This window comes from Ciconia boyciana, chromosome 9, assembly GCF_034638445.1.
Source record: "Ciconia boyciana chromosome 9, ASM3463844v1, whole genome shotgun sequence".
Taxonomy (NCBI): domain Eukaryota; kingdom Metazoa; phylum Chordata; class Aves; order Ciconiiformes; family Ciconiidae; genus Ciconia; species Ciconia boyciana.
The window spans coordinates 28413803-28439484 of record NC_132942.1 but is presented as its reverse complement, the minus strand read 5'-3'; the positions used below and the strand labels follow the sequence as shown (position 1 = coordinate 28439484).

At 38.5% G+C, this 25682-nt stretch overlaps 1 protein-coding gene across 4 annotated transcripts; it reads left to right on the top strand.

Annotated features, from left to right (window-relative positions):
- Nucleotides 1-1336: 1336 nt before the first annotated feature.
- Nucleotides 1337-25682, top strand: RBL2 (RB transcriptional corepressor like 2). 4 transcript variants are annotated; one of them, XM_072871771.1, is made up of 22 exons: nucleotides 1337-1621; nucleotides 3359-3489; nucleotides 4687-4887; nucleotides 7505-7569; nucleotides 11558-11686; nucleotides 12597-12757; nucleotides 12863-12927; nucleotides 13663-13849; nucleotides 15791-15957; nucleotides 16626-16735; nucleotides 17674-17777; nucleotides 18133-18270; nucleotides 18773-18937; nucleotides 19492-19603; nucleotides 20240-20512; nucleotides 21031-21305; nucleotides 21869-22045; nucleotides 22220-22291; nucleotides 22696-22813; nucleotides 23921-24123; nucleotides 24563-24730; nucleotides 25512-25682. In XM_072871771.1, exons 1-22 carry the CDS (start codon nucleotides 1427-1429, stop codon nucleotides 25680-25682), a joined length of 3387 nt encoding a protein of 1128 aa, XP_072727872.1. In that variant the 5' UTR covers nucleotides 1337-1426. The 4 variants fall into 4 exon arrangements, with proteins under 4 accessions (XP_072727872.1, XP_072727870.1, XP_072727873.1 ...); XM_072871769.1 differs by having other exon boundaries at nucleotides 7421-7569; XM_072871772.1 differs by having other exon boundaries at nucleotides 1338-1621; nucleotides 24566-24730.

Sequence of the window (25682 nt, the reverse complement as noted above, 5' to 3'; positions counted from 1 at the left end):
AATACTGTAAATCTAGCTTAACGGAAAAGCCATACAGTATTATATACAGACTTCTGGGTGGCAGAGAGCATCCCATCAATGCCCTGTATACCTCAAAGCAGCTGCTGCCTCAGGGCAAAGTTCACAGCTCCTCCGTGTTAAAAAAAGAGGTGTAAGACATTAGATACAGCTTAGCCATTACTTTTTAATGTTACAGTGAAATGGGCAAGTCCCCCAAGTTGTCTTGGCAGGCTGGGGGGCCGCAGGCGCGGGGAGACCCCGCTGCCATTGCCATCTTCCAGCACCAGCTCGGGCTTTCTGCTGCTGCTGGTGCTCTCACCGCTGGGTAAAAATGCATGCTCATGTCCTGGAAAACATCTCACGTTAGCCAAATCATCTTTTCTTGACATTTCTTTTTTCCCCTGAAGCTTTCATTGTTGTTAGCTTTGAAATGTTAGTAGTACAAAAGCAAACAGGCACAGCCAATAAATCTCGTTTAATAAAGTACAGTCTGTTCTATTGATCTCTTAATTCATATGTACCCCCTCTAGGACTGACCTCTCCTTGAGGCTTATCTTTGGGAGTCCCTTTGCAATAGGAGCTCTCGCTGTAGCTTTCCAAGGCGTTGCTGTTTATCCTTTGAAAATTGAAATTACCTGACTCACTTCCAGTTATTGGGACAGCCATTTAAAAGTTTTGACTTAAAAGTGAATCTTTGTTATTTTGTGGCCTTGAAGTTGGTTTTTTCCTCATAATCGTCTAGAACTCTTTGGATGAAGAGCTGTATGTCACTGTTTGTACTTGGTTGTATAAAAGCTCTGCACAGCTGCCTTTAACCGAATTCGAGTTCATTGTCGTTTGGGTTTGTTTAACCGTCTCTTTAATGGTAGTTAATCGGTAATCTTTTTGTTTTGCTCATGAAGATCTCACGCTCTTTTGTGTAATGATTCTGCACTAGCATCAGAGAGACCATCATCAGTTACGCATTGCCACGGACGCAAGGCAGGCGCTTCTACCCCTGCCCCTGTGGGCGAACCCTCCTCCCTCCTGGCCTTCCACCGCCACGTAACACCGCCCCGGGCCTTCCTGCTGTGTAATGGGGGGGCCGGGGCGCTGCTGCCCGTGACGTGTACGCGGTGACGACAGCGAGCGCGCAGTGTTCCCTCCCGCTGCATTCTGGGAGCAGGGGCAGGGCGCGCTGCCGCCCTGCGTGGTGGGAGGGGAAGGCTGTGGCGGCGCCGGGGCGCGGAGCGCCTGCGCACAGCGAGGACGCGGACGGGTAGGAGGCTCGCCCGCCGCCCAATGAGAGGCCGCGGCGCGGCGGAGGGCGGGGGCGGGGCCCGGCGCCGGGGCGTTTGGATTCGAATGCGCGTCGCGACCCCGAGGGGCGGCGGCGCAAGCGCAGTGTGCGGCAGGGCGGCGCTGCCCCCTAGCGCCGGGGTGCGGGATGCCGGGCGAGGAGGAGGACGACGCCGAGTCGGGGGCCGGGGCGGGCGCCGCCGCCGCCCCCTCCCCGCCGGCCGAGGAGGGGGACACCCGGCAGCGCTACGAGGAGCTTTGCAGCAGCCTCAACATGGACGAGCGCGCCCGCTCCGAGGCCTGGCTCAGCTACCAGAGCATGAAGCGCAACTACACCCTGGAGGTGGGGGGCGACAGGGCCGGAGGGCCGCGCTGAGGCGGCGGGTGGGGGGGAGCGGCCGCGCTGAGGCCTCCGGCCCTGGGCGGACAGCCCGGCGGGAGGGAGAGGGTTAAGTGGGGGGGGAGGGAAGGGGACGGCCCTTGAGGCGCGACGGCCTCTCCCTCACACCGCCCGGCGCCGAGGCGCCGCCCGGGCTTTAGCTCGCAGCCGAGCGAGGGCACATTCCGCCCCCCTCCGCCCACGCAGCGCGGCCTCGGCCCGTCCCGTCAGCCCTCGACGCGCTCGGGGATCGCGCCTCAGCCGCGGGAAGCGCCGCTGAGGGACATGCCCCCCGCGCCCCCCGCGACGTGATCGCGGCCTCGGCCCTCACGCCCGCCAGGGAGCGGGGCTGCCGCCGGCCGCGGGCCCAGCCCGCCGTCGCGCACAGAGGGCGCCCGCTGCCGGGGGTGCGCCGGCGAGCGGCCGCGCAGCCGTGCTCTCCAGCTCTAAAATGGGAAAAAACATCATAATCCCGGGTCATAGCAGTGAAAAGGCGTTAAAAATAAAAGCGATCGTATCGCTCTAGTCTTTCTACTTTCAGCTGTGTAGATGACAAACGTAATATAGTTATCTCGGTGAACGTTTATCAGTAGCTGTGCAATTGCCCGTGTAGATGCTTTCAGCGCGATTATAATAAATCAGGTTTTGCGTGAACATGGCACAAAACTTCGTGGATGGTTAAAGGCGTGCAGGTTTTGTAACACCGTTCTTTAAAACGGTAACATAAAGTGACGCACCCGCTTTGTTTGGGATATGCCTTTTACTGGGTGGCTTTTAAAAAATAAAGGTGGCGCTTATGAGAAAAGCATGTCTGTCTAGAGTTGTTCGGAATTCTTCAGGGCTTCCCTTTCCATAACCAGGCAGCTCTCAGTGCAGAGCTAAAGGCGGCTTCGCACACGTGGAAGGTGGTTAGTCCTGCGGTGCCTGGAGCTGTGCGCGTCTGCCGGAGGAAGGAAGTGTTCTGGTCTGAAAGCACCTCTGTCACACACGCTGCTTGTCACCCCCAGAAACGGGCTGAGAAGCTCAAAAAGAAAACTTGCGTTTTCCCCGACGGTGTGTGCTCATCTGGCCCCATGATACCATGTAGCCCAAGAAACCCACAGCATCGAATTCAGTGTTCTGTGCCCCTTTTTTTCCCACTTTTTTTCCCATTAAAATGTTATTTTTTAATTGAAGAGGAAGAATAAGATTTGACAGGTTTTCCTTGGAATTAATTTCTGTCTTTAGATACCAGATTGAGTAATTGTTCTGTTGCGTAATACAGAGAAAAATGGAAACTATGTTTTTCTGTTCCCACTGTCTTTCAGGGCAGGAGTGTTCTGGTAGCAAGGAACTGTAGCTTTTATATTTTTTTCATCACACCAAGGCAGTACAAAATGTTATTATAGGAAAAGAGTAACACTAAAAATATATTGCTAAACTTTGGGTCAAATGTGACATTTATAAAAGTAACTATTAACAATGTAATTTTAGTTTTGACACAGTTCAATGTTAAGTATCTCTTTAACACCTGTTTTTCGGTAGTTAAAAACACAAAGTAGCTCAACAGAACTTTGAAACAATGGATCATCTTTGTCGTTGGTTGAACTTCCTGAGTTTAGGACACAGTTCTATCCTTTTTCTTGATGTTGGGTACGTAGCTGAAAAGTATGTTTTTCTTTTCAATGAAGTCTTTTAGATGCCTTATGTTTTAATTCACAGGGAAATGATCTGCATTGGCTAGCATGTGCCTTGTATGTGGCTTGCAGAAAAGCAGTTCCAACTGTGAGCAGAGGGACAGCTGAGGGAAATTATGTATCCTTAACCAGAATTTTGCGCTGTTCAGAACAAAGGTAACTTTTATTTTTGCTAATTTTAAACACAAAATCTCAATGACTGCTTATCAGCTTGTGAAATTTAGAAATTGAGAACAAAGGCTAAACATCTTTCTTGTTTCCTGCTTTTAAAGATAGAATTTATATCATCAGAATCTTTGTGTTATAGCTCCTTGTTACAGAAGTAGGACAGTTCTGTTTGGTCATTACTATGTTGTAAAAACACTGGTTTTCAAAATCAGAGATTGCCTTCCGTCCCTTCAAAGGAGAAAGAAAACAGTCCCTGAAGAATAGTCTATTTTTGAAGAGTGTGCAAAGTGTGAACTTCTCACATGAGAAACCATTTTTAATTGGCTCTGAAAATATTCACACAATTTATCTTCTTTTTTTGGTAAGAAGACTTCACTTTTCACATGTTCTTGCTTTATGAAACCAAAGTGATGTCAGAATCTGATAAACAAATTTGCATCAAATGTTTATGTCCATAAAGCAATGAAGAAAAACTTCCTGAAACAATTGACTTACTTTATTAGTGATCTGATTGTTTTGTAACAATTTAGAAGATTGGGGGAAAAAAAAAAGAATGTTCTTATGCACTTTTTCTCCCTATCTCCTTTACTGTTGGAGCATTGCTATTGGTTTAAACAATACAAAAGTGATCCTTTAAAAACTATTTTTTTTTTTTAATCAGACATTCAGGGAATTGAATGTGGATAAATTGTTTCTGTGATCTGGACCATCAAAGACTAATAACATTGAAAAAGTAGGTACAGATAAAGGAGTGAAAAATAAATGAAAGCCAAATTTATGAAGTGAAATTTATTGAAACGTAGGGTTTTTTCATACTTTGTATAATCTTCTTAACATTGTAGAACTCAGAGTTTGTTTTATGTAAGTTAATAAATTATTCAGAAAAATGAGAGAAATCTGATTTTAGAGTAATCTGACTGTTGGATCTGATTGTGTCTTTGTGAGGAAAAGACAAGAACTGTGAATATATAGTTAACATGGTCATCAACCAAGGATATATTTGCAAACTGTCTGAGCTCATCCTTGTTTATGGGTGAAGGACTGGCTCTGAGTACGTTGTCATGTTTGCAATTCCACCATTTTATCAGTAGTTTGGGAAGTAGAAATTGCACTTTTGTTGAAAATGTATAGTATATTTCTGAAAAAAAACCCTACTTTCAGACCTAACTCGTTTGGTATTTTCAGCTTGATAGAGTTTTTTAACAAGATGAAAAAGTGGGAAGACATGGCAAATCTACCCTCCCAATTCAGAGAACGAACTGAGAGATTAGAGAGAAACTTTACAGTTTCGGCAGTAATTTTTAAGAAGTATGAGCCCATTTTTCAGGATATTTTCAGATATCCTCAAGAAGATCAACCCCGTCAACAGAGAGGAAGAAAACAGAGGTATGTTTCTGCTATTTCCAGACTGATTTTAGAGCATTACTCTTACAGAAATATAATGAAGTTGCTCAGTTGTTTTAGTTGTCTTTTTGACTGCATTTTCATAGTAGTTCTTTATAATATCGGAGTTGGTCTGTCTGTCCTTGCTCACAGTAATTTTTTAATCTTTTTTTCAGTTTGTTGGATCTGACAGGGTGCAGGAAATCCCAAAGCTACTAAGTTTTTATGATTTGGGGGGCAGGGGAAAGGGTAGAGATTAAAATCAGTCGTAGACAAGAGAAGTATTAGTATTTCTAAGATGGGAAAGGCTGAAAGATCATTGTACAATCTGTATAGCCTCCATAGCTCATAGACCAACTCAGCCTGTTTCACTGCCTGGTAATTCCCATAGTTTTCTTCATAGATGCAGATCTTCTGGATGTTTTACTTTATAGTAGAAGCTTTATTTCTTTGTTACTGTTTGTATTAGGAGAGCTGTGAAAATTAAGTGCTAGCCTTCTTTTTTGGTTATTCTGATCTTAACAAGATTTTATCTGTTTGTGCCAGCACTTAGCATGACCTGTGATTTCACCTGGTAGTTAGCAGAGATTGATTTATTCCCTTTCATTATTTCTTTCATCTTCACTATTGTGAAGTGCCATTGTTTGGTTGCTTTTAGAGGGGGTAAGGAGGTGGGGTTTAATTTTCTTTTACTTTTTCTAATATTTACAGGCTATTTCTCAGTTGGGGTTTGGGGCGCCTTTTTTTTCCCCCTTGATATTCTTTTGAGCATCACTTAGTGGCATTTGTAACCAAATGTATTTCAATCTATAAAAAAAGACAGGATTGTGCCTAAATTATTTTGTTGGAGAATGTAAAAGGTGAGTAAATGGGAATTGGACTACAGATGGAATAGAGTTATGTGAGATTAATATTTGCATAAAATATTTAAATTAAAATATACTGCATATATAATTCTATGATTAGAAGAGTAAACCCTGCTAGTTGGTTAGCTTGGATGGCAAGGTGTGAAGTAATTTTGAAGATTAAGTTGGAAGATGATACTTAGTAATTTTTGTGTGAAATGTATGTTAATTTTGACGTTTAAAACCAGTCTTTACATAACATGATGGAATAACTAAATAAGAAAACAAAAGATTAAGGCTGAACAAACTACTGGAGAAATGGAAAAGAATGTGGCCTCACCAATTAATTTGGCCTGAATGAAAGAATTTCCAACTTAAATACATAATACCGAATGAAATAAATAACATTAAATACAGCCTTACAGAGCAAGCAATGCTTCTAGAAATAGAGAAAACCTGGTAAAGACTATTTACATTGTGCAAATACTGCTTGGTTTTCAGACTCATGTGCCTATTTTACAATCTAAATTACACAACTATACTTAAAAAAAAACCTAGAAGGGATGTGATAATATTGGACAAAGCATATCTCTATGCCACCTTCTTTGCTGCTCTAATGTTCTGTCCTGGGGATGAGCTGCAATATATGAAATAGCACTTCCAGTGCTATGCTATATGAAAACAAGGAATGATGCTGTGGAGTTATAAAAGTTGGTGTGTGGGGAGGTTGCTGGGTTTGGTTTTGTTTGTTTTTTTTTGTGTTTTTTTTTTTTTAATCCACACAGTAAATACTTTATCATAGTTTCTGATTTGGGAGGGGGGGGTTATAAAAAAATTTGGATGAGTTGATTCCTTTGTCAAGACTTTTATGTTACCAAGAACACAAACTGAACTTACTAGCCAGAAATGTGAAAGTAGGAAGGAGATTTAGGAAAACTGTCCAGTATGGTACATGTGGCAGTATTAAGAAATAACAAATCCTCAATAGCTGCAAAACTTTTGATTTAAGAAGGGGCCTCATGAATGAGTTATATTTTGTTTGGAAGCATTTTAAACAAAGACCATCAGAGGAACTTGGTTCTGATAAACATTTAATATATTTCAAAATTCTGTATAATATATAGAATCCTATACAAAATGCTTTACATTAGTACATAGATGACACTCTTGTGAACACACAGTTCTGAAAGTCTTGCCTGTCCTGAGTATATTAATATCAACATGCTGTGTAATGTGTTCCTCCAAGAACATGTATACATGCTTATATTGCTCAGAATGCTTATGAAGAAGGAATTTCAGCTCTGGCTCTCAAATTATTTCAATTGACTGTATGTACGATTTGTTGTATGAAAAAGCAGAAATAACATTTTCTGTAGATTTTAAATTCAGATATTTACCTGTTCGTTGGAACTAAGATCATAATTTTGCCTTAAAAGAAAACATTTAGGCCAGCCATGTTTAACATTAAATTTACAGTGATTTTCTGCTCAAGTCTTGGCCTATTTGTAAAGGAATCTGCTGTGTTGGACTGCCATAGTGACATTGGAATCATTACATGCAGACTGAGACTGGTGTTCCACTTGTGTCTGCACTAAACCAGTGTGCGCCTTGCTTTATTTCCTTTAGTCAGGTTTTTGTGGGAAGGGTTTAAGATTTTGGCCACACTATAGTAAAGCTTCATTTTCTTTTAGAATGACTGAATGTTGTATGATGTTCTATCAGTCTGCATTCATTGAGCTTATTGGGTGTCTTCTTGCTGTATTTTTCCCCAAAAGACGACAACCATGTACTGTGACTGAAGTTTTCCAGTTTTGTTGGGTGCTGTTTGTTCATGCAAAAGGTAAGAGATTGGAAAGGGATTAAATACTGCAAACCTGTTTTTTGTAGTCATTATGTTATATCAGTTCTTGAACACTGAATAGGTGCAGGCATTTCTGAATTCAGAATACATATGTTTATATACATATGTTTACTAGGAACAAAGAATATTTAAATTCCTCCTAAGTTTCCCGCAACACTGAAAATAATTTATGAATAATTTAATGATTTTTTTCCTACAACCTAGTAAAAATTTTTCTAGGCATGACTATTTTCACGCTAGTATCACAGATAGCTTTCTAATTCTTTTGATAGCCTTTTTGCCCCCCTACCGTTTTAAAAAATGAGCACACAGCCAACTGTATCAAATAACCATATGCATTACTAAATAGGTCTGCATATGCCTGTCTTGCAAGGGTGACTTTCTCTTGCATTTTGGACATAGCAGTGTATATATATAAACAGCTGACAGTCTTGAAGACTCAGCTTCCTTTGGAACGTGTAAGGGGATCCTGTGTTAACATGCATCTGTAGAAATAATGCAATGAACAGACAATATATTGCAATGTATATATAACCTTTATCATAAGAGCAGCCTTAAAGCTAATAAGAATAGCAGAGGATTTCAGCAGTTTTTCTTGGTAATAACTGATGTTATCAAGAGCCACAGGAGGGAACAGGATTAAATCCTTATTTTAGGCTTAAGTTGTTCAGTCATATCACATATAGTCTAAAGTCTTTCCTCACCAAACCTGCATCTTAAAGAATTTCTGCATACCTAGGGCTTTATTCAAGCACTGCTTGGATGAGTGTTCACTGAGAATTCTCTATAAGTAAGACAGTGTTTTCAGGAAAATAAAGACAAGATTTATATTCCTCACTGAAAGAACATCTTTGTAGATTCAGGTCCATTGATAATTTCCAGAGACTTTTTATATTTTTTCAGAAGATAATTTCTAGTAGAAGAAAACTAATAGTTTAATTTCTACAAGGAAAGGGATAAAATTAATTTTGTTTTGTTTTGGGGGTGTGTGGTGGGGTAGTTTTTTCCAATTTAAAAGTGAATCAGTGTTAAGATTCCTGCAGCATGCTGTGATTTCCTTAATTGGCTGCTTTTGAGGATAGGACAGAGTAGGCTGTCACAATATTGAATTATATGGCACTAATTTTGTTCAATACAGATTAGCCTTTCTTTCTACACTGTGCCACACTGCAGAGGGTTGACAGCAGCTCCCTTTTGGAAAAGTTACTGGCAATATTACTGGACCCTCACCATCACTCCTTTGTACAAAGATCAAGAAGGGTGTGGTATTGCACGAGTGCTGTACTGAACACTGTATCTTATGTAGAAGATGCCTTTTTCCAATAGGCTGCAAATTCCACTTTGCTGGGGAACAGAAATTTTCCCTAAACAAGTACGTTGCTTGCAACCCTGAAACACAGTATGATTTTCATCTTTTTTTTTTTTCAGTCCAGAATAGCTCTCTCAAGTAGTAAGAAACACCTATTCATAGTCCGCTGAGTCCAGAGGAGAGTTAGTACTGTACTCAGTCACTCAGGACTTTGCTTCTTTAGCACAGTTAGGCAGCTGAGAGAGTAAGCAGGTCAGTCTGAAAAATCACAGATTTTTCTTTTCTCTTCTATAAAATCCCCACTTCTGTGGGTAGATTGGACAAGTTGACAAGGTGCAAAGGGACTTTGTGAGTCTTCCTGTTGCTAAATTATTGGTTAATATGTTTGAGTAACTACATCATCAATTAACTACATGTTAATTAGCGAGCAGTTTCAGACATACAAATTAACTTCGTAGAGAATACCATCTTGATAACAGAGCCAATTAAATTTTACAAGAAAAAGAAAAATGTACAGTAATTATAAACTGTAAAATTAGTAAGTGACTAGCGGTAAGTTTATTAAAGTGTGGCAGCACAAAAATGAAAACTAAATGTTGACCATTTAAGGCATTAAATATTCATGTTAAGTTTTGTTCACTGTGTTTTGAGGGTTGGCAGTAATCCTTATCATGGCAACCGCACATCAGTGGCAAGTTCAGGCTTGTCTCTGTGATATTTCTGCAAGCCTGAAGATCATTGCGTTCAGTTTCACAGATGCAGAAAGTACAGGTCTTGTTCGTACCTTTGGTATACACTGCAAAGTAAGATAGCGACTTTGTTTAGTGATACTGCAATTCTTGCGTACTATTTGTAATAATTTATCTTTAAACTCTCTATGTTGACTTTTTTTCTTTCTTTAAAATGGAAATGAAAAAATATATCTGCTGCACTGAGATAACTTTCTTATTATTTGGTACTAGGTTGTGAAAGGAAGTAGTAAGCTATTGTTTGAAATGTCATTGACAAATCATTTGTATGAAACTACTGGTACTGTAAAATTAGATTTATTTTTGACTATGCTGACAGTAATGATTGCCATGCTAGACTTCATGGTTATGAAAGTGAACCTATGTTACAAGAGTTACTTCTTTAAGATTTTTATTGATTAACATTTTGCTATTGTATTTAGGACTTTCATTGTTTTGCTGTGAACCTTTAATGATTTGGAAACAACTGATAAATGTGTACAGTTAATTCAAATTTCATGTAGGCTTCATTATTTTACATAGTTCCAGTTATCTGCGTTGAAATTATTTTTCTTTTAACAAACATGGAATCAGAAAATTGAATATAAATTTGAACAAACTGGTATGTTACTGGTAGAAAAGTAACAGCACAATTTAAATAAATACCTTAATCATATATACATTTTGATGTGTTCTAAGTGAGTTTATTACTATATGATAGATTTCTTCAAGGATTTAAACCTGTTCTTCATGGTGGGCTCAGCTAAGTGGTTTGGAGCTTACCTGAAAAAAATAAGAGTAGAAGAGTTATTAGTATTGAAAGAGTGATTGAAAATCATGCTGTGCATATAAATTAATGGAATTGTAAATTATGGTATTAGTCAATGGTATAGTTTATTTTACAAGACTGTTTTTAGCTATGGCTATTCCTCTAAAGGATCATCATAACCCTAAATGAGTTCAGTAGAGAGTAATGAATCTGAATATAATCTTTGTGAAAGGTGATAAAAGAGTGAAGAGGTTACAAGGATTATTTTCTACAGGAAGATGATAAATAAAAAATACTTTAGAGATATATGAAATAAAGCTACATTGTAAACCAGATCAGAGATACACATTTTAACTCTTTTGCAAAGCACAAGAGAAATAAAGTTAAATTTATTACTATTTATAATGATCATGCCCCCAACAAAATTTTTGTGAAGAAAACAGATTGGTAAAGAAAAATAATCTCCTGACTTTGAGTTGAATATAGATTCATTCTGGAGAATGGGGGGGAATGGAAGGAGGGGGCGGTGCTTGCTTTTTCTAGGACATCTGAACATTTGGGTCTAGCCTAGCAAAAGCTACAGTTCTTTGCAACACTTTACAGCAATGCAAAATTGGGGGAAAGGACAGTCTCAGTCAGAACCCATTCTTCCCCCTTATACGCCTTTAGAACAAGATTCTGCTTCAGGCAGACGGAGTAAGAATCTGTTGAAGGACGTAACACTGCCAGACAGTGGGGCTTGTGTTGCCAGAGTTAGGGTAACAAATTCTTCTTTCTTGAGGCAGCTTGCATTATACAGTTCATGCTGCTTCAAGTTATTTATGCACTGATTAATCAGATTACTGTGAATGAGGGAGCTTGCAATATCATGTTTATCAACATTTTGGTAAGGTTTGTTTTCAAAACAGCACAACATATTTGAGTTCCTACACAATTGCTGCTGTTCCTGAAACCATATTTTACTATTATATTTGCTATATTTTATTAAGTGTGTGTCTGTTTTACTACCTGCATTTCTAACCAGATATTTATCGTCACCAAAGTCTGTGTTTCTAAGACTCCATTATTGATTGTAATACCAATTTCAACAGTTTATTGGTTAAAAGAATTTTAAATCAATGCTAATTTTAATTAATGTCTTATGTCTTTCTAATATTGAAGGTAATTTTCCTATGATCAGCGATGACTTGGTCAATTCCTACCATCTCTTGTTATGTGCTTTGGATCTAGTGTATGGAAATGCTCTCCAGTGTCCTAACCGTAAAGAACTTCTGAATCCTAATTTTAAAGGTATGTTGAAAAAAAAAATCTATCTTTATCCAAAATCTGCAAGAATTTCTAAGGCTATTGAAACCAGTATGAGTCTATGTGGCAGAGAATAAGTTGGATAATATTGATTTGAAATATGTGGGAATTAGTATTTTCTGTATCTGGCTACACAGTTAGATTTCTATTGATGTAGTATGTAATAACAGACTACTGAATTTTGTCAATAACATAAGTAAGTCAAGAATTTAATTTACTCTGGAAATACCATTGAAGGAAGTTCCAAAGTAAAGATTTAAGTTAATGACATTTTAATGTCAGTGAAAGTGCATAGTGACCAGTCGTTATTGGACACAGTCAGACTGGAGAGTTCCCGTGAGGCAGCAGTTTGGAAAGATCCAGTGCTCAAATATGAGAGTGGCAACTTGATTGTTTCTCTCTCATTCCTGGGTTGCTGCTGTTCTCCTGAAGAAATTCAGTTCAAATTCAGTTCAGAAGAAATTCTGTTCTTCAGAAATGGAAGCTTCTATTGAATTTCTGATGTAATGCTTTTCAGACTTACACTTCATTTTCAGTGCTGTACAGTATTCGCATTTACTTTGTAGTGGTTTGGATGTGAACTGGGACCATTATCTCAAATTTGAATGAGTATTGTAGTTCACAAGTGTTTGATCAATTTTCTATTAATTAGAACTGATATTTTTAATTTTTATCACTCAATATCTAATTTTTTTAAACCTCTGACTCAAAATTGACTTTTAATAACATTATCAAATTGAGTGGGCATTATATAATTAGTCGTCCTTTCACGGGCACTAATTAGTTTACCCTTTTAATTTCACACTACCTAGACTACACAGCATAGAACTTAAGTTTAATAAGAAAACAGGATATGGATTTGCAAAATGAAATAATATAGTATTCTTAATTGTAGGTTTACCTGAAGACTTTCTTAGTAAGGATTATAAAGTATCATCTGATCCTCCCTGCATCATTGAAAAACTGTGTTCATTACATTATGGATTAGTTTTAGAAGCAAAAGGCATAAAGGAACATTTTTGGAAGCCATATATTCGGAAACTTTTTGACAAAAAGGTTGGTCAATAAACTTGTAATGTAGAAAAATTTCTCCTTACTCATTGTTTTCAAAACCTTTTTAAGAACAAAAATGTCCATCCTTTGTTCTTAACTGTCTTACAGCTTTTAAAAGGAAAAGATGAAAATCTGACCGGATTTCTAGATCCTGGGAACTTTGGAGATAGCTTGTGAGTCACTGTATTCGTGGTTTGGTTTGCATTAGTATCCCTCTCTAATACAATTGCACTTGCATTATTATCTGTATCTTAACAGTAATACTAGCTAGTTGACCTGCGTATTTAGTAAAGTTTATACATTACATTGTGTTTCAGTTCCTTTTCTTTGAGGTCTGAGGCATATTTGAAAGAGGAATGATTCTTCAGGATGGTGTTATTTGATGTCTGCTTTTATTCTTATGTTTCTATGTTTCCTCAATTTTTTTTTTTGGTAGATAACTAAAAGTATTAGTATGAAAAAGATGTGGGAGCACATTGAATGAGTGGGAAGTGGGAGGGGAAAATGGGGTTTGGTGGTATTTTCTTTATAATCCTTGAGATGCTTATGAGTAGGACTTACTTTCTTTTAAATGGTATGAAAATGGTAAGCGTAGTTTATGATGATGTGATGCTGCATAAGTTTTGGGGAGTTTCCAGCTAAATATGAGTTCTCAGTGTTTTATTATGTCCCTTCCGCAGCTATACTAAATGGCAAGCCATCCGATATAATGGAACAATAATGCCCTTGCCAGTGTCATGTTTAAGATATTGTAGATTTTAAAGGAGCTCCAATGCTGGAGCCGGGGTTAAAAGAAGTTCTGAAGTAGACTTCCAACAGGCCAGAACTGTGTTCATTCAGTAAGCAGGTGAACAAAGCACTGTCTGAATAAAGGGGGTTTTGTATCTGTCTTTTCCTTTCTGCTGTAGCAAAGCCATCAACAAGGCCTACGAAGAGTATGTTTTGTCAGTAGGAAATCTTGATGAGCGAATATTTCTTGGGGAGGACGCAGATGAAGAAATTGGAACTCTCACAAGGTGCTTGAATACAACTTCAGGAATGGAAACAGCTGAAAGAGTACAAGTGAAGCATAATTTGCAGCAGCACTTTGACAGGGTGAGTATGACATGGTCTCTGTTGCTGTTTTTATATGGAGAATGTGTTGAGTTAGTCTATGTCTGACGAAGAGAAGCAGCTACTAAAAAATTACCATCTTTATTGTTTAAGGTGATCTGGGAGTGTACACAGCATAGCTGAGTTAGATTTTGTAATTGATTAGATATATTGTTTACTTTTGGGGTTTTTGGACAGAATTTCTCCATGCATTTGGGTTTTCTTTGATTAAATAAATCCAGTGTAGAGAATATTTAGGTAATTACCTGAAGAGGTATCTTTAGGTAGAGATTTTCAAGCACAACAGAACAGGCAATTCTCCGTGGTTGTTTGGCAGGTGTTGAATTGTCCTGCAGCTGTTGGGGCCCTCCGGACCTGCCTGTCCAACTTCCCCTTCCCTCACATCTCTGTCCTATATGCAGGTTTTTGTTTAACATATACAAAGCTGCTCAACGCTTTGCTCTATGCATTTTTTTTTGTTTCCTTTTAACAGATATGCTTCAGGTGTCAATATTACATGTTTACAGCTTTAGTTAAATCACTAGGAGGGAATGGTTTTCACCTTGCTTGCCTAAAAGCATGATACATAGATATGTCTTTGTATATGACTAACAAAATAGCATAGAATATGGTCTTTGAGAGGATAAAGAAAACTACATGTTTCAGAACAATAAAGTGAAGAAGAAGGAGCTATAAAATTATCAGGGCCTTTGTGTGACTAGAGTAGCTTTTGGAAAACTGGCACTGGCTTTGAATGCGGACATATATACCTATGGTTACAGAATATCAAAATGTTCCTGAAGATGGAAAAGATATCTTAAAGGAGGAAGGATAAAAGACAGGCAAATAAAGAAGGATATAAGCTGTATTAGCACCATTAAAATACAGAGAGCAAAAGGGTAAAACAGTCTAGATGACTGAAATAGTTATGTGATCTTTTTCCAGAGTGAGAGTTGGTTAATGGCTTTCAACTTTCTTGAGAGAAAAGATGAAGATAACCTTATCTGCAAAATCAGTGCGAGTACTTAATCTTCACTTCTGATCTACTTAAAGAAATAATCAACCACTGTTTTGCTGGCATAGTTCTGGGTGCATAACTCTTGTAGGTTTCTGTAGGGATGAAACAGTGTGGCCTGTCAGACAGCAGCTTGCAGCTGCAATGCTTGTGCTGTTGGATGCTCCAGGGAGCCCAAGGCAGGGCTGGGGGAACCATCTTTCCTGGTAGGGTATGGAGACAGAAATAAAACACTTAGGATTGGCGGGGGAGGAATGGGAGGAGTATTGAAAGCTGGACTCCATGGTGAAAACACTGCAAAATGTAATGTGTTCATTACAATAAGGAAAACATTTCTTGGTTAAGTAATTGTGTGCTTAGATAATTAGAAATGCATCATTTTTGCTGAACATTAATTGAAGGAACATCCTTCATGTTAAATTATTTTCATATGAAGGATTGATCTGATGCAAATGAATTAAAATGCTAATTGTTACATTCAGGAGGGCTTTTCATGTAAGAGTGAAACTTGCTGAAAGGAAACGCTGGCTCAGTACACTTTTCCTATGAGCTACAGCTGCCTTTGGTACTCAAGGGATAGGAGGGGACTGCTGGGGATTTTTTGGGTTCTGGTTTTGGGGTTTTTTTGGTTTTTTTTAGATTGGCCTTCACTCCCAGTATCTGCATTTCAGCGTGAGGTCACATCCTCTCTGTTTATACATATATACAGTACTATTTGACACAAACATCCAAATGACACAGATCAATCTTTCATTGCTGACTTTCATCTGAGACATGAACTAGTTTGGGCTGTTTGATTTCTGCTCTTTTTTTCCAGGCACATATCATAACACAGGCTAAGAAAGCATTCTACAGATGCTTCAAGGTTATGACCTGTATCTAAGTTTTATAATAATGTACAGTTATATGCTTATTTTTTGTCTTTTTAGTCCAAAACACTTAGGATTACAACCCCACTTACTGGCCGCAAGTATATTAAAGAGAGCAACCCATATGTAACACCTGTGTCCATAGCAACATACAGTTTGAGCCGCCTGCATACGATGCTGGCAGGACTGAAAAATGCCCCCAGTGAAAATCTGGAGCAAATACTCAGGTAAGTTTGGTGCTTGGCTAACCAAATAATTCTATTTTTTAAATAGTTTTAATAACAAATGTTAATGCTAAACAGTGTAATTTAAAATGTGAGTCAGTCTTGAAAGGTTCTGGAGGAAAACAGGACCCAGAAAGACACTGAAATTTCAAAAGACTTTGTTCTCTTTATTTAGACACCTTTGTCCTTAAGAGATTATTGGCTATAAGAACATACAACACTTTAAACCCAACAGTTCTGAGCTTCTCTAACAGCCAACTGCTAATAAAAAATTTTCAAGACTTTTCTTTTTCCTACTTAGCAAATCTCACTACCTAGCAAATGACTCCATGCTGTAGGAGATTCAAAATAACATTTACGCTCCATGTAGATAAACTGTTGCCTCAGGTACAATATATTTTTAAAACAATTTTTATATCACATGGAAAATGCTGTTTATTCCCAATCATGAAAAGATGTGCCTACTTACTGCACTATATACAATAATAATAATATGCTGTGGACACTTTACAGTGCATACACAGTTAGGCACATATGGGTGTGTTTTTATTGCTATCTAAGATATTTAGAGTTTCATGCTTTAATCATATGATAAAAATAGTTGCCGGGTTTTTTTTTTTTTTGGTCTTAGTAGGATTAGTATGTTGAAAATGTTTAGTTTTTATTTTCAGGGCATGTTCCAGAGATCCTTCTCAATCTATTGCAAACAGAGTAAAAGAAATGTATGAAGTATACTGCCAGAGCATGCAGACTGAAGGAGAATTCAGTAATTTTTCCAAAGGTGGGAAACATTCGACTTATACAGATAAGAATTAAAATGCTTGTAAACACATTTATCTCACTTATAAGTAACTTACAGTTTTACTTACAGGTTATGCTTTAGCACAGGAGTCTTTTCTATTACTTTTTACTTTTCCTGGTATTCTTAAAGCATGGCAAATTTCAACCCTGCATACAATTTTATAATCAACCTTAGCTTACATCACTGGAATTTGATGATAATTCTGGTTCTACAGAAGTAAAACGAAAAGGACTCTTAAGGGTACCACTTTCCCCACAAATACACGAATAGCGATGGCATGGATTTCTGTGACAGTAATGAAAAATCTGCCTAACTGTAGTCCTTAAAAGTCCTACAGCAATTTTGGCTTAAATACAAGGATGGGTTAGTACAGATATTATTAAAATCCTGCCCGTATAAACACAAAGTATTATTTGCAAAGTTGTCAAGATTTGTGAAGCGCATGAAAGACAGATTAAAAATCAGGAAGATGCTCTTGACCTTCCTGTTTCTTACTAGGGCCTTACTTTGTTATTTGTTCTTGTCAACATAGTTGTTTCAGTGTTTTCTGTTGCACAGTGCAAGTTGGATCCATATAGGTATAGTTTTCAAACAATGTACTTTCTGAACTTGAAATAGGTATATTATATTATAGCAATTTAAAGATTGTTCTTATATATGGTGTTTCCATCAAAATCTGGGTTCAGTAATAAGTTGTTGTGCTCTGCATTCACAAGTCAGTGCAGCATAGGAGAGGGATTCCTAAGTTAACTTCAAATTAACTTCAAATTAACTGATTTAGTCCTGAAAGCATTGTAGCCACAGCAGCAGAGAAATCCACACAAGCTATTAAATTGTTGTATCTCTATAGCTTAAGATAAAGAATGTAATTTTTATATTGCATTTCACAGTATTGTTTCTATTTAAAATTCCTGCAGATGTTGCTAGTAAGCATTTTCGTCGTGCTGAGGTGCTGTACTACAAGGTCTTGGAGTCAGTCATTGAGCAAGAGAGGAGGAGACTGGGAGACACTGACTTATCTGTAAGGAAAACTAATCAAATTGTGCCTCATTTTTAAAGCTGGAGCTACAAAAAAGGAAAACAGTTGTAGAGCAGAATAGACAGCTAATTAAAATGAGGGTAAATCTCTGAAAAGTAGCCTGCAAGTACACCTGAATGGAAGAAAAAGCATACAATAAATCATTTGTGTTTGCAAACACAAAGGTATATTAAATTTTTAATGAGTAAATATGTCTTATTTTGGATTCTGTTCTCTTACAAAGTAAGATCTCTTTTTATAAGCTTGATAATCTTGCTGTTGAGGTAGATTAGAAAGCCTTTTACTGTTCTATAGTTACATTGTAAATTAAGTATTAAAATTTGCAACTATCTTGCAGGCAATACTGGAGCAAGATGTGTTTCATAGATCTCTGCTGGCATGCTGCCTTGAGATAATTACCTTTACATATAAACCACCTGGAAACTTCCCATTCATCACCGAAATATTTGACATTCCAGTTTATCATTTTTATAAGGTAAAGTGTTTGATAGCCAGAAATGCTTATCAAGTCATGAGTACTCTATTGACTTATATTAAGTAATCTCTTTACCTAGATGGTAACTCACACATTAACCCTTCATTCTCAGTTTTGCCCCTTTTTGTACTGAAAAAATACTACCCAAATGTCTGTCATTCTGGGGTGTGTCTTGGGCATTTAAAAAATCAAAATACTTTTTGCAGTTTAACCCAGGAGCAGTAGCCAAGTGTCTATGTAGTAACTAACAGATTATCATTTTATCATGAGCTAGTGTTGCAGCTATTCTGCAACAGTGCTTGACATGTTTGTTTAGAAAGATGCAAATATCTGTCTTCTAATAAAACTGCAAGATAACATATGACTGAGTCATAGTAATGCAGCCTTACTATTTCTAATAGTCTCTTCTTCCTTGAAAATCAGGAATTAGAATTAGATCTTTCTGTAAGAAGAAATATGTGAAACAAGTACCTTAGGTTGATCATAATTATCCACCTTACAGGTAATTGAAGTTTTTATTAGAGCAGAGGATGGCCTTTGTCGGGAAGTAGTAAAACACCTTAATCATATTGAAGAACAGATCTTGGAAAGTATGGCATGGAAACAGGAATCTGTATTGTGGGACAGAATCAGAGATAATGAAAACAAAGTTCCTAGCTGTGAAGAGGTGAGCACTTCTTTGTATGTTTTACATAGTTTTCCTAATCAGACAGGATGGTAGAGAGTGGATCTTATACCGCAAAGGAGAGGCTTTACATGTCCAAATTTCAGTTTCACCCTACAAGCTAATCAGTGCAGAGAAAGTGGTAACTGTAGTGTGCTCTGGTCTGTTCATGGACATCTCTACAGAGACATCCAAAATGGAGACATGCAGCTGAGATGATTCGCACCCAGTATTTGCACAGCGTAGCAGAACAGTGAACAAAACAGACAAGCAGGGAAGGTGAAAAGACTACTAGACTTACATGTGAAAAGACTACTAGACAAGAAGTGTGGTAAAAAGACTTTAAATTGTAGTCACAGAAAGATTATTACAGTACTGTATCTTCTAGAGTAGTACAATCACTACAGAGCTTTAGTTAGGCTTATGGTAAGTTTTTCAGTGTTCTTGTTTTTATTTTTTTCCATCCAGTTTTGCAGTTCAAAATTTGTAGTGCAGAAGCTTTTGTTATGTAGTCAGTCTGCAATACTGACACTCTAATAAAAGTATAAATATTGTAGGTAATGCCACCTCACTATTTTGAGAGATCTGCTGGGAGCAGTGTTGTAGGTTCACCATTGACACCAAGACGAATAAACGAGGTTCGTGCTGAAACTGGAGGACTAGGAAAAGGTGAGACTTTTTTTAAGCATAACATACTTACACTTCTTAGATTTAAAAGTTAAAGCCATGGTCTAAGCAAGGAAGCTGCTTTAATGTCAATGTACAGCTAATTGCAAACACATTTGTAAATGGTATTTCTATTGCAACTTACACAGTTAAGTGGGATGTCTAAGACCGATGCATTCATTATTTCAGTGTGAACAAAATACTGTTCTGAGAGAGTGTTTTCAGGAGGTTATGTATTATGAACAGCATATATGTATGTATACCTACGTATATGTTAAATAATATTTATAGACATACACTACTTATGTTCTAATTGGTAGCACTTGACAGTTTGCTTTGTTGTTACACCAGAACAGAAGCTCCACTATATATTTAGTTATGTGAAGTCTCAAACTTTTTCTCTGGAAAAATAAAACATAATACATTACCTCAGAAAATGATTAAACACAGCATTATTTGAGATTAAGTCATCTCTAAAAGCAATCTGTAAGCCACAAATGTAGACGTAAGGAATTGTTAAAAATGTTTCCTGAAGAGCTTTGCATGACGTAATTTGGTTCTCATTAGATTTCTGTCACATATTTGTATAAGGGATTATACAACAGGAGTTCTATACATATGTGGTTTTTTGATCCACAGGCCTTTCATCCTCTCCAACTACCCTGTATGACAGATACAGTTCTCCTACAGCCAATCCTACAAGGAGAAGACTGTTTGTTGATAACGATAATGCCTCTGACAGTGGAACTCCAGTAAGAGTTTCCCAACAGCCTGTGGTAAATACAGTGCCTGTGCAGAACATGAGTCCTGAAGCCATGTCAGTAACTCCAGTGCCCGGCCAGACGCTGGTTACGGTGGCAACTGCCACCGTAACAGCCAATAATGGGCAAACTGTCACAATACCAGTGCAAGGTGAGAGAAAAGCTACTGTAGAACTATTCAGGCTTGTTCCCATCAGAGTATTAGCACACAGTAAGGGGGAGAGGGGGGAACAGTACACCAGTGGAGAAAAAAGTACGTTTGAGGATTCATAATTGGAAAGAATTGTATGAATAGATGAACAGAATTTAGAGACAGAACACGTACAGCACAAAGATGTTCTGACTGCCAACATCTACTTTATAAAAATGTTATTTTAGTACACCTTCATTCCTGAACTAGCACGGGATGAAAGTTGCATTAGTATTAAAAGCTTAGTTCAAGTTCATTACCTTCTTGTCTCCTTATGATGAAAAGTCCAAAGTATTTTGATGAAACAATTTCATATATAATATACTAAATATACAGTTATAGTGATAAGCAACTAATAAAAGAATTACTGAATTCTTTAAAAAAAAAAAAACCACCACCAAAACCACAACGAACCATAAACACACACACCCCCACCACAACTTGCTCTTATTTCAGACTCTTTTTTTCTTGAATTACAGGTATTGCCAATGAAAATGGGGGAATAACTTTCTTCCCAGTCCAAGTAAATGTAGGTACCCAGCCTCAAGCTGTCTCTGGTGCCATTCAGCCTCTCAGTGCCCAGACTCTTGCTGGTACCCTGAACACTCAGATGACTGGGGCAACACTGCAGTTACCAGGCCAGTTAACTGTTCAGCAGATCTCTCCTGGAGAGCAAAGACAAACCCAGCAATTTATCACTGCCACATCCATCAGGCCTCGGAAGATGGGCTCACTTTCACTCTTCTTTAGAAAGGTACTTTTCAGTCTAATGTGTGCTTTGCTGAGTTTGTATTTTGGTAAGTCTTCAGTGATTTTTAAAATATGTACTTATTATTAGTAATAATAATAGAATATTCAATTTCAAAGTTAATCTATAGCCTTTGTCTATTCATGGACATACCTGAAGAATAGTTTTCTTATGTAGGCAACTTCTCACTAGCAAAGGTGTAGACCTTCACCACAGCCACCACGAGTTGTGAAGTAGATCATGTACTTGTCCAGCAGGTACTTAAAGGTGTCCATTTTCTTTAAGGCTCTTTTAAAGAGAGAAATTCACCTTTGAGACATTCTGGTTTATTCAATACAGTGGTTTCTACAGGCTATGCACTGCCCTTCCTGCGCTTGGGATAATTCACATGTTTTCTTAGCATCCATACCAGTACAGGGAATGTCTATGTCTTGTAAGCAAAGAAGTTAAATTTAGTTTTTCTTCTTGTGGCTGATCATTTGCACAAGTTCTACAGGGTCTGAACTACCCTTAGCTGGGTAAGAAAAGCAGTATTGCTGTGGCCCTAAGCACAGTCTCCATTTCACCAGGTGTATCATTTAGCTAGCGTTCGTCTGCGAGATCTCTGTGTCAAACTCGATATATCTGACGAGCTGCGGAAAAAGATCTGGACATGTTTTGAGTATTCCTTGATGCACTGCCCTGAAATCATGATGGATAGACATTTGGATCAGCTGCTGATGTGTGCCATCTACGTAATGGCTAAGGTAAGGTGTGAATAAAGAAAAAAACAACTTCTTGAAGACTTAATATTCGAAAGATTACAATCCCTCAAAAAAACCCACCAAAAACAAAACCCAACCAAACAACAGACACAACAACCCCCAAACAAACCAACCCACAGAAAAAACTATTAACCTTTTCTGTTTGTCTACTTGTAGGTTACTAAGGAAGACAGATCATTTCAGAATATTATGCGCTGCTACCGGACACAACCACAAGCCAAGAGTCATGTAAGTACAGGTAGTATTAAACAATGCGGTATCCAGTTTATTAAATGCCTTCATTCTATTTTAGGAATGGATCGCTTTTTAAAGTAACATTTAGTATTAAACGAATGCAGTCTGTCAGCCACTCTCCTCAAAAGACAGCAGTCATATCCAAAATCCTGCACTACTGAAAGCTTTTTATGCTAAACTATACCTAAAATAGAAAGTATCTTTACTTAAAGCCTAAGGAGGCAGTGCCTATTGGATAACATTCTGCTTAGGAGGCTGTATTTTCCCCTGTAAGAAGCAGTTTGATACCCCAAGGAAGTTTCTAAAAAGCAGATATATCATGCAGACTATTGCTTCCTGACTATGTAACTGCACATCTGATCATCCTTCCTTTGTTATGCTCTTCTTTTTCCCTGCAGGTATATCGGAGTGTCCTGATAAAAGGCAGGAGACGACGGCGACACTCTGGCAGCAGCGACAGCAGTAGCCAGCAGAACTCGCCTACAGACAGAAGTAAAGAGAGAAACAGAGAAAGAAGTGAGTGATTCCAGATTGCAGATGTTTGGTTTTAATTCCATTTCCAAAACGGTGTGCATAAAGTAAGAGTTGGATTTTGTATCGCCCCACCCCAAGCAGTTCCTTCTTTGGTAAACTTGGACACAACTGAGAATATGTTGGTAACATTTAAGCATTGCTATAACTCAAGCTCACTATTACACCCACTTTGACAGTTTTGAATCCATCACCACATGAGCTTACCTTAAGAGTTTACCATGACAGCTGGCCTGAACTCTGAGTTCAGTTTGTACACCAAAGAACATCTTGGCAGAACAAAAGGAAGTCAGTGCTAGCCCATGTTCACAGTTACTCTTCTACTTATCGGAGTCATAGAGCTGCAGCAGTTTCTTTTGCAGTAGCTGGCTGTCCTCAGCGATAGGAACAAGCCAGCCACCCACAGCATCTATTTTAGCATATTGGACATCTCTGAAGATTCTTTCCCTGATATTTGAACTGACACATTTTCCTTGAATTAACTTTTGTAAAGGAAAGCAACTAAGTGATGCTGTATATTCCTGCCACCACTTTTCAAGATATTTAATAGATGAGGCTATAAACTGTAGGTATTAATGTTTTCTGTCACAGAGAGATGGCAGGGAGACGGGGGAAATTATATCTGTTTTGCAACTTCCCACATTAATACTCCCAGCAGGAAGTATTACCAAGCCAAATATTTCTACTGCTAGCTGAAAAGACTGCTGTTCCTTATTTGAAATTGTGCCAGCTGGCAACAAGAAAGAGCCACTGTTAAAAGTATATCACAAATGCCTGAAAAATGAAGTTTTAGCTCTGCTTATATTGTGATGAAACTCAGCTTACACAGAAAAGCTACTTGCAGCTTATCCAGTAAGAAGTTAGAAATCAAATGTGTTTCTGTACATGGACTCAGCAGCTTTTTTGTAAGGAAAGGTGCTAAGGGAACAAAATTAGCACTGCTGATATTGACACCAGATTCAGAGTCACTATACTGTAATTTAAACATCTGGAACGCAGTTTTTGTGTGCAGCTGAATGTCTGGGATTAAAGTGATTGAAGTGCATTAAACAGCTGAGGCTGAATAAGGAGAGGTTGCTCTCACCTTTACAGCTAGCAGAGACTCCAGCCCAGTAATGCGATCCAGCAGCACCCTGCCCGTACCACACCCCAACAGCGCTCCCCCTACTCCAACCCGACTGACAGGTGCCAACAGTGACACTGAGGAGGAAGAGCGAGGGGACCTTATACAATTCTATAACAACATCTACATCGAGCAGATTAAAGAATTTGCCCTGAAGTATACTTCAAATGCAGTAAGTTGAAGTCTGTGCTTTTCACTAGTAAGTAGATCTTTTTTTACCGTACATGCAGTGAAGTACTCTTCGCTAACCTCACTGTAAGCAAATTCAAGGGATTGTGGGTTTTTTATGACCATAATTTCACTTCAAGGACATACTCTGCTGCTGAAATATTAAGTACTTTTGATGGCTGTTTGCTGTTTCCTCCTGTATGAAATACACAGCACTGAGCAATGTCATCTGCCAGCCTCAGATAGCGTTAGAGAAGTAAATTTAAAACATACTAATCTGGCCTGATAACATGACAAAACTTCCATCTGTTCTATGTATGTATGGTACAACATTAGTGGAAACAAACTAAACTGTGTTTAAGGTGACAAACTTACAAAAGCCTTACTGCAGTAACACCTGAGATCAGATACCAACTCTTGAGTGATTTTCGTTTTCTCTTGAGCAGACTGATTCTCCTCCACTCTCGCCCTACCCCTTTGTAAGGATTGGCTCCCCTCGCAGAATACAGCTGTCCCAGAATCACCCAGTGTACATCTCGCCGCACAAAACCGAGTCTACTCTCTCTCCTCGAGAGAAAATATTCTATTATTTCAGCAGCAGCCCATCTAAGGTGAGACTAACAGGTTTTAGTTTGCTTTTATAAATCCTTAATTCTACCGTTCCTTTTGGTAGCGAGAGACGATTGTGCAATGCACCCTCCCATTTACATTGTTTAACATGTACCTTCTCACCTAACACTCTTCAAACTGTCAGTTTGGGTATCTCAGAAGCTGTAAAGCAATCAGGTGTCCAAGCCACTTGTGTACTTTTAAAAGTTACTCTTTGTACTGGTACACATGAAAGACTCGGGAGGCACAGCAATAGTACCCTTTGTTTTCAGGTAACGGATGGGTTACTTGGTATGGAGACTGTTCAAAGAGCAGAACATTAAGTACAATCACATGCACTTATCGACCTAGCAGGGGAAGAAAACCCCAACACGCAGCTCTTAACATGCAAAGACTCACCAGGTGAATATGTGGTAGGCTGAATCCTGTCATCTCTGGTCACCAAGAATGAAGTAGAAATCTTCCCTGAGAGGCATCTTCATTCTAGGGGTTGCTGCGTCTGTGGTGTACGGTAACAGTCGTAACTATGGATGGAAGGCCTTTCAGCTCTACGTGCCTTGAAACAACAAGCTTGCTTGAGTCTGTGTAAGACTCTAGCACACAGTAATGGAAAGACCAGTAGAGTGATTAAAAAGGTTGGTCTGTCACAGGAAGCACAGCGTAGATCTCCAGAAGCAGAGCATATGTAATCCCATCATAATGCAATTAACAAAAGTTCACTTTATATTTTGCTGGTCACAATAATGAGAGATAATTCTACTTTTTTCCCCCTCCTCTCTCCAGAGGCTAAAGGAAATTAACAGCATGGTTAGAACTGGAGAAACTCCAACAAAGAAGAGAGGCATTCTCTTAGAAGATGGTACTGAAGCACCAGCTAAGCGAATCTGTCAGGAGAATCACACTGCTCTGTTAAGACGACTACAAGACGTAGCAAATGACCGAGGGTCTCACTGA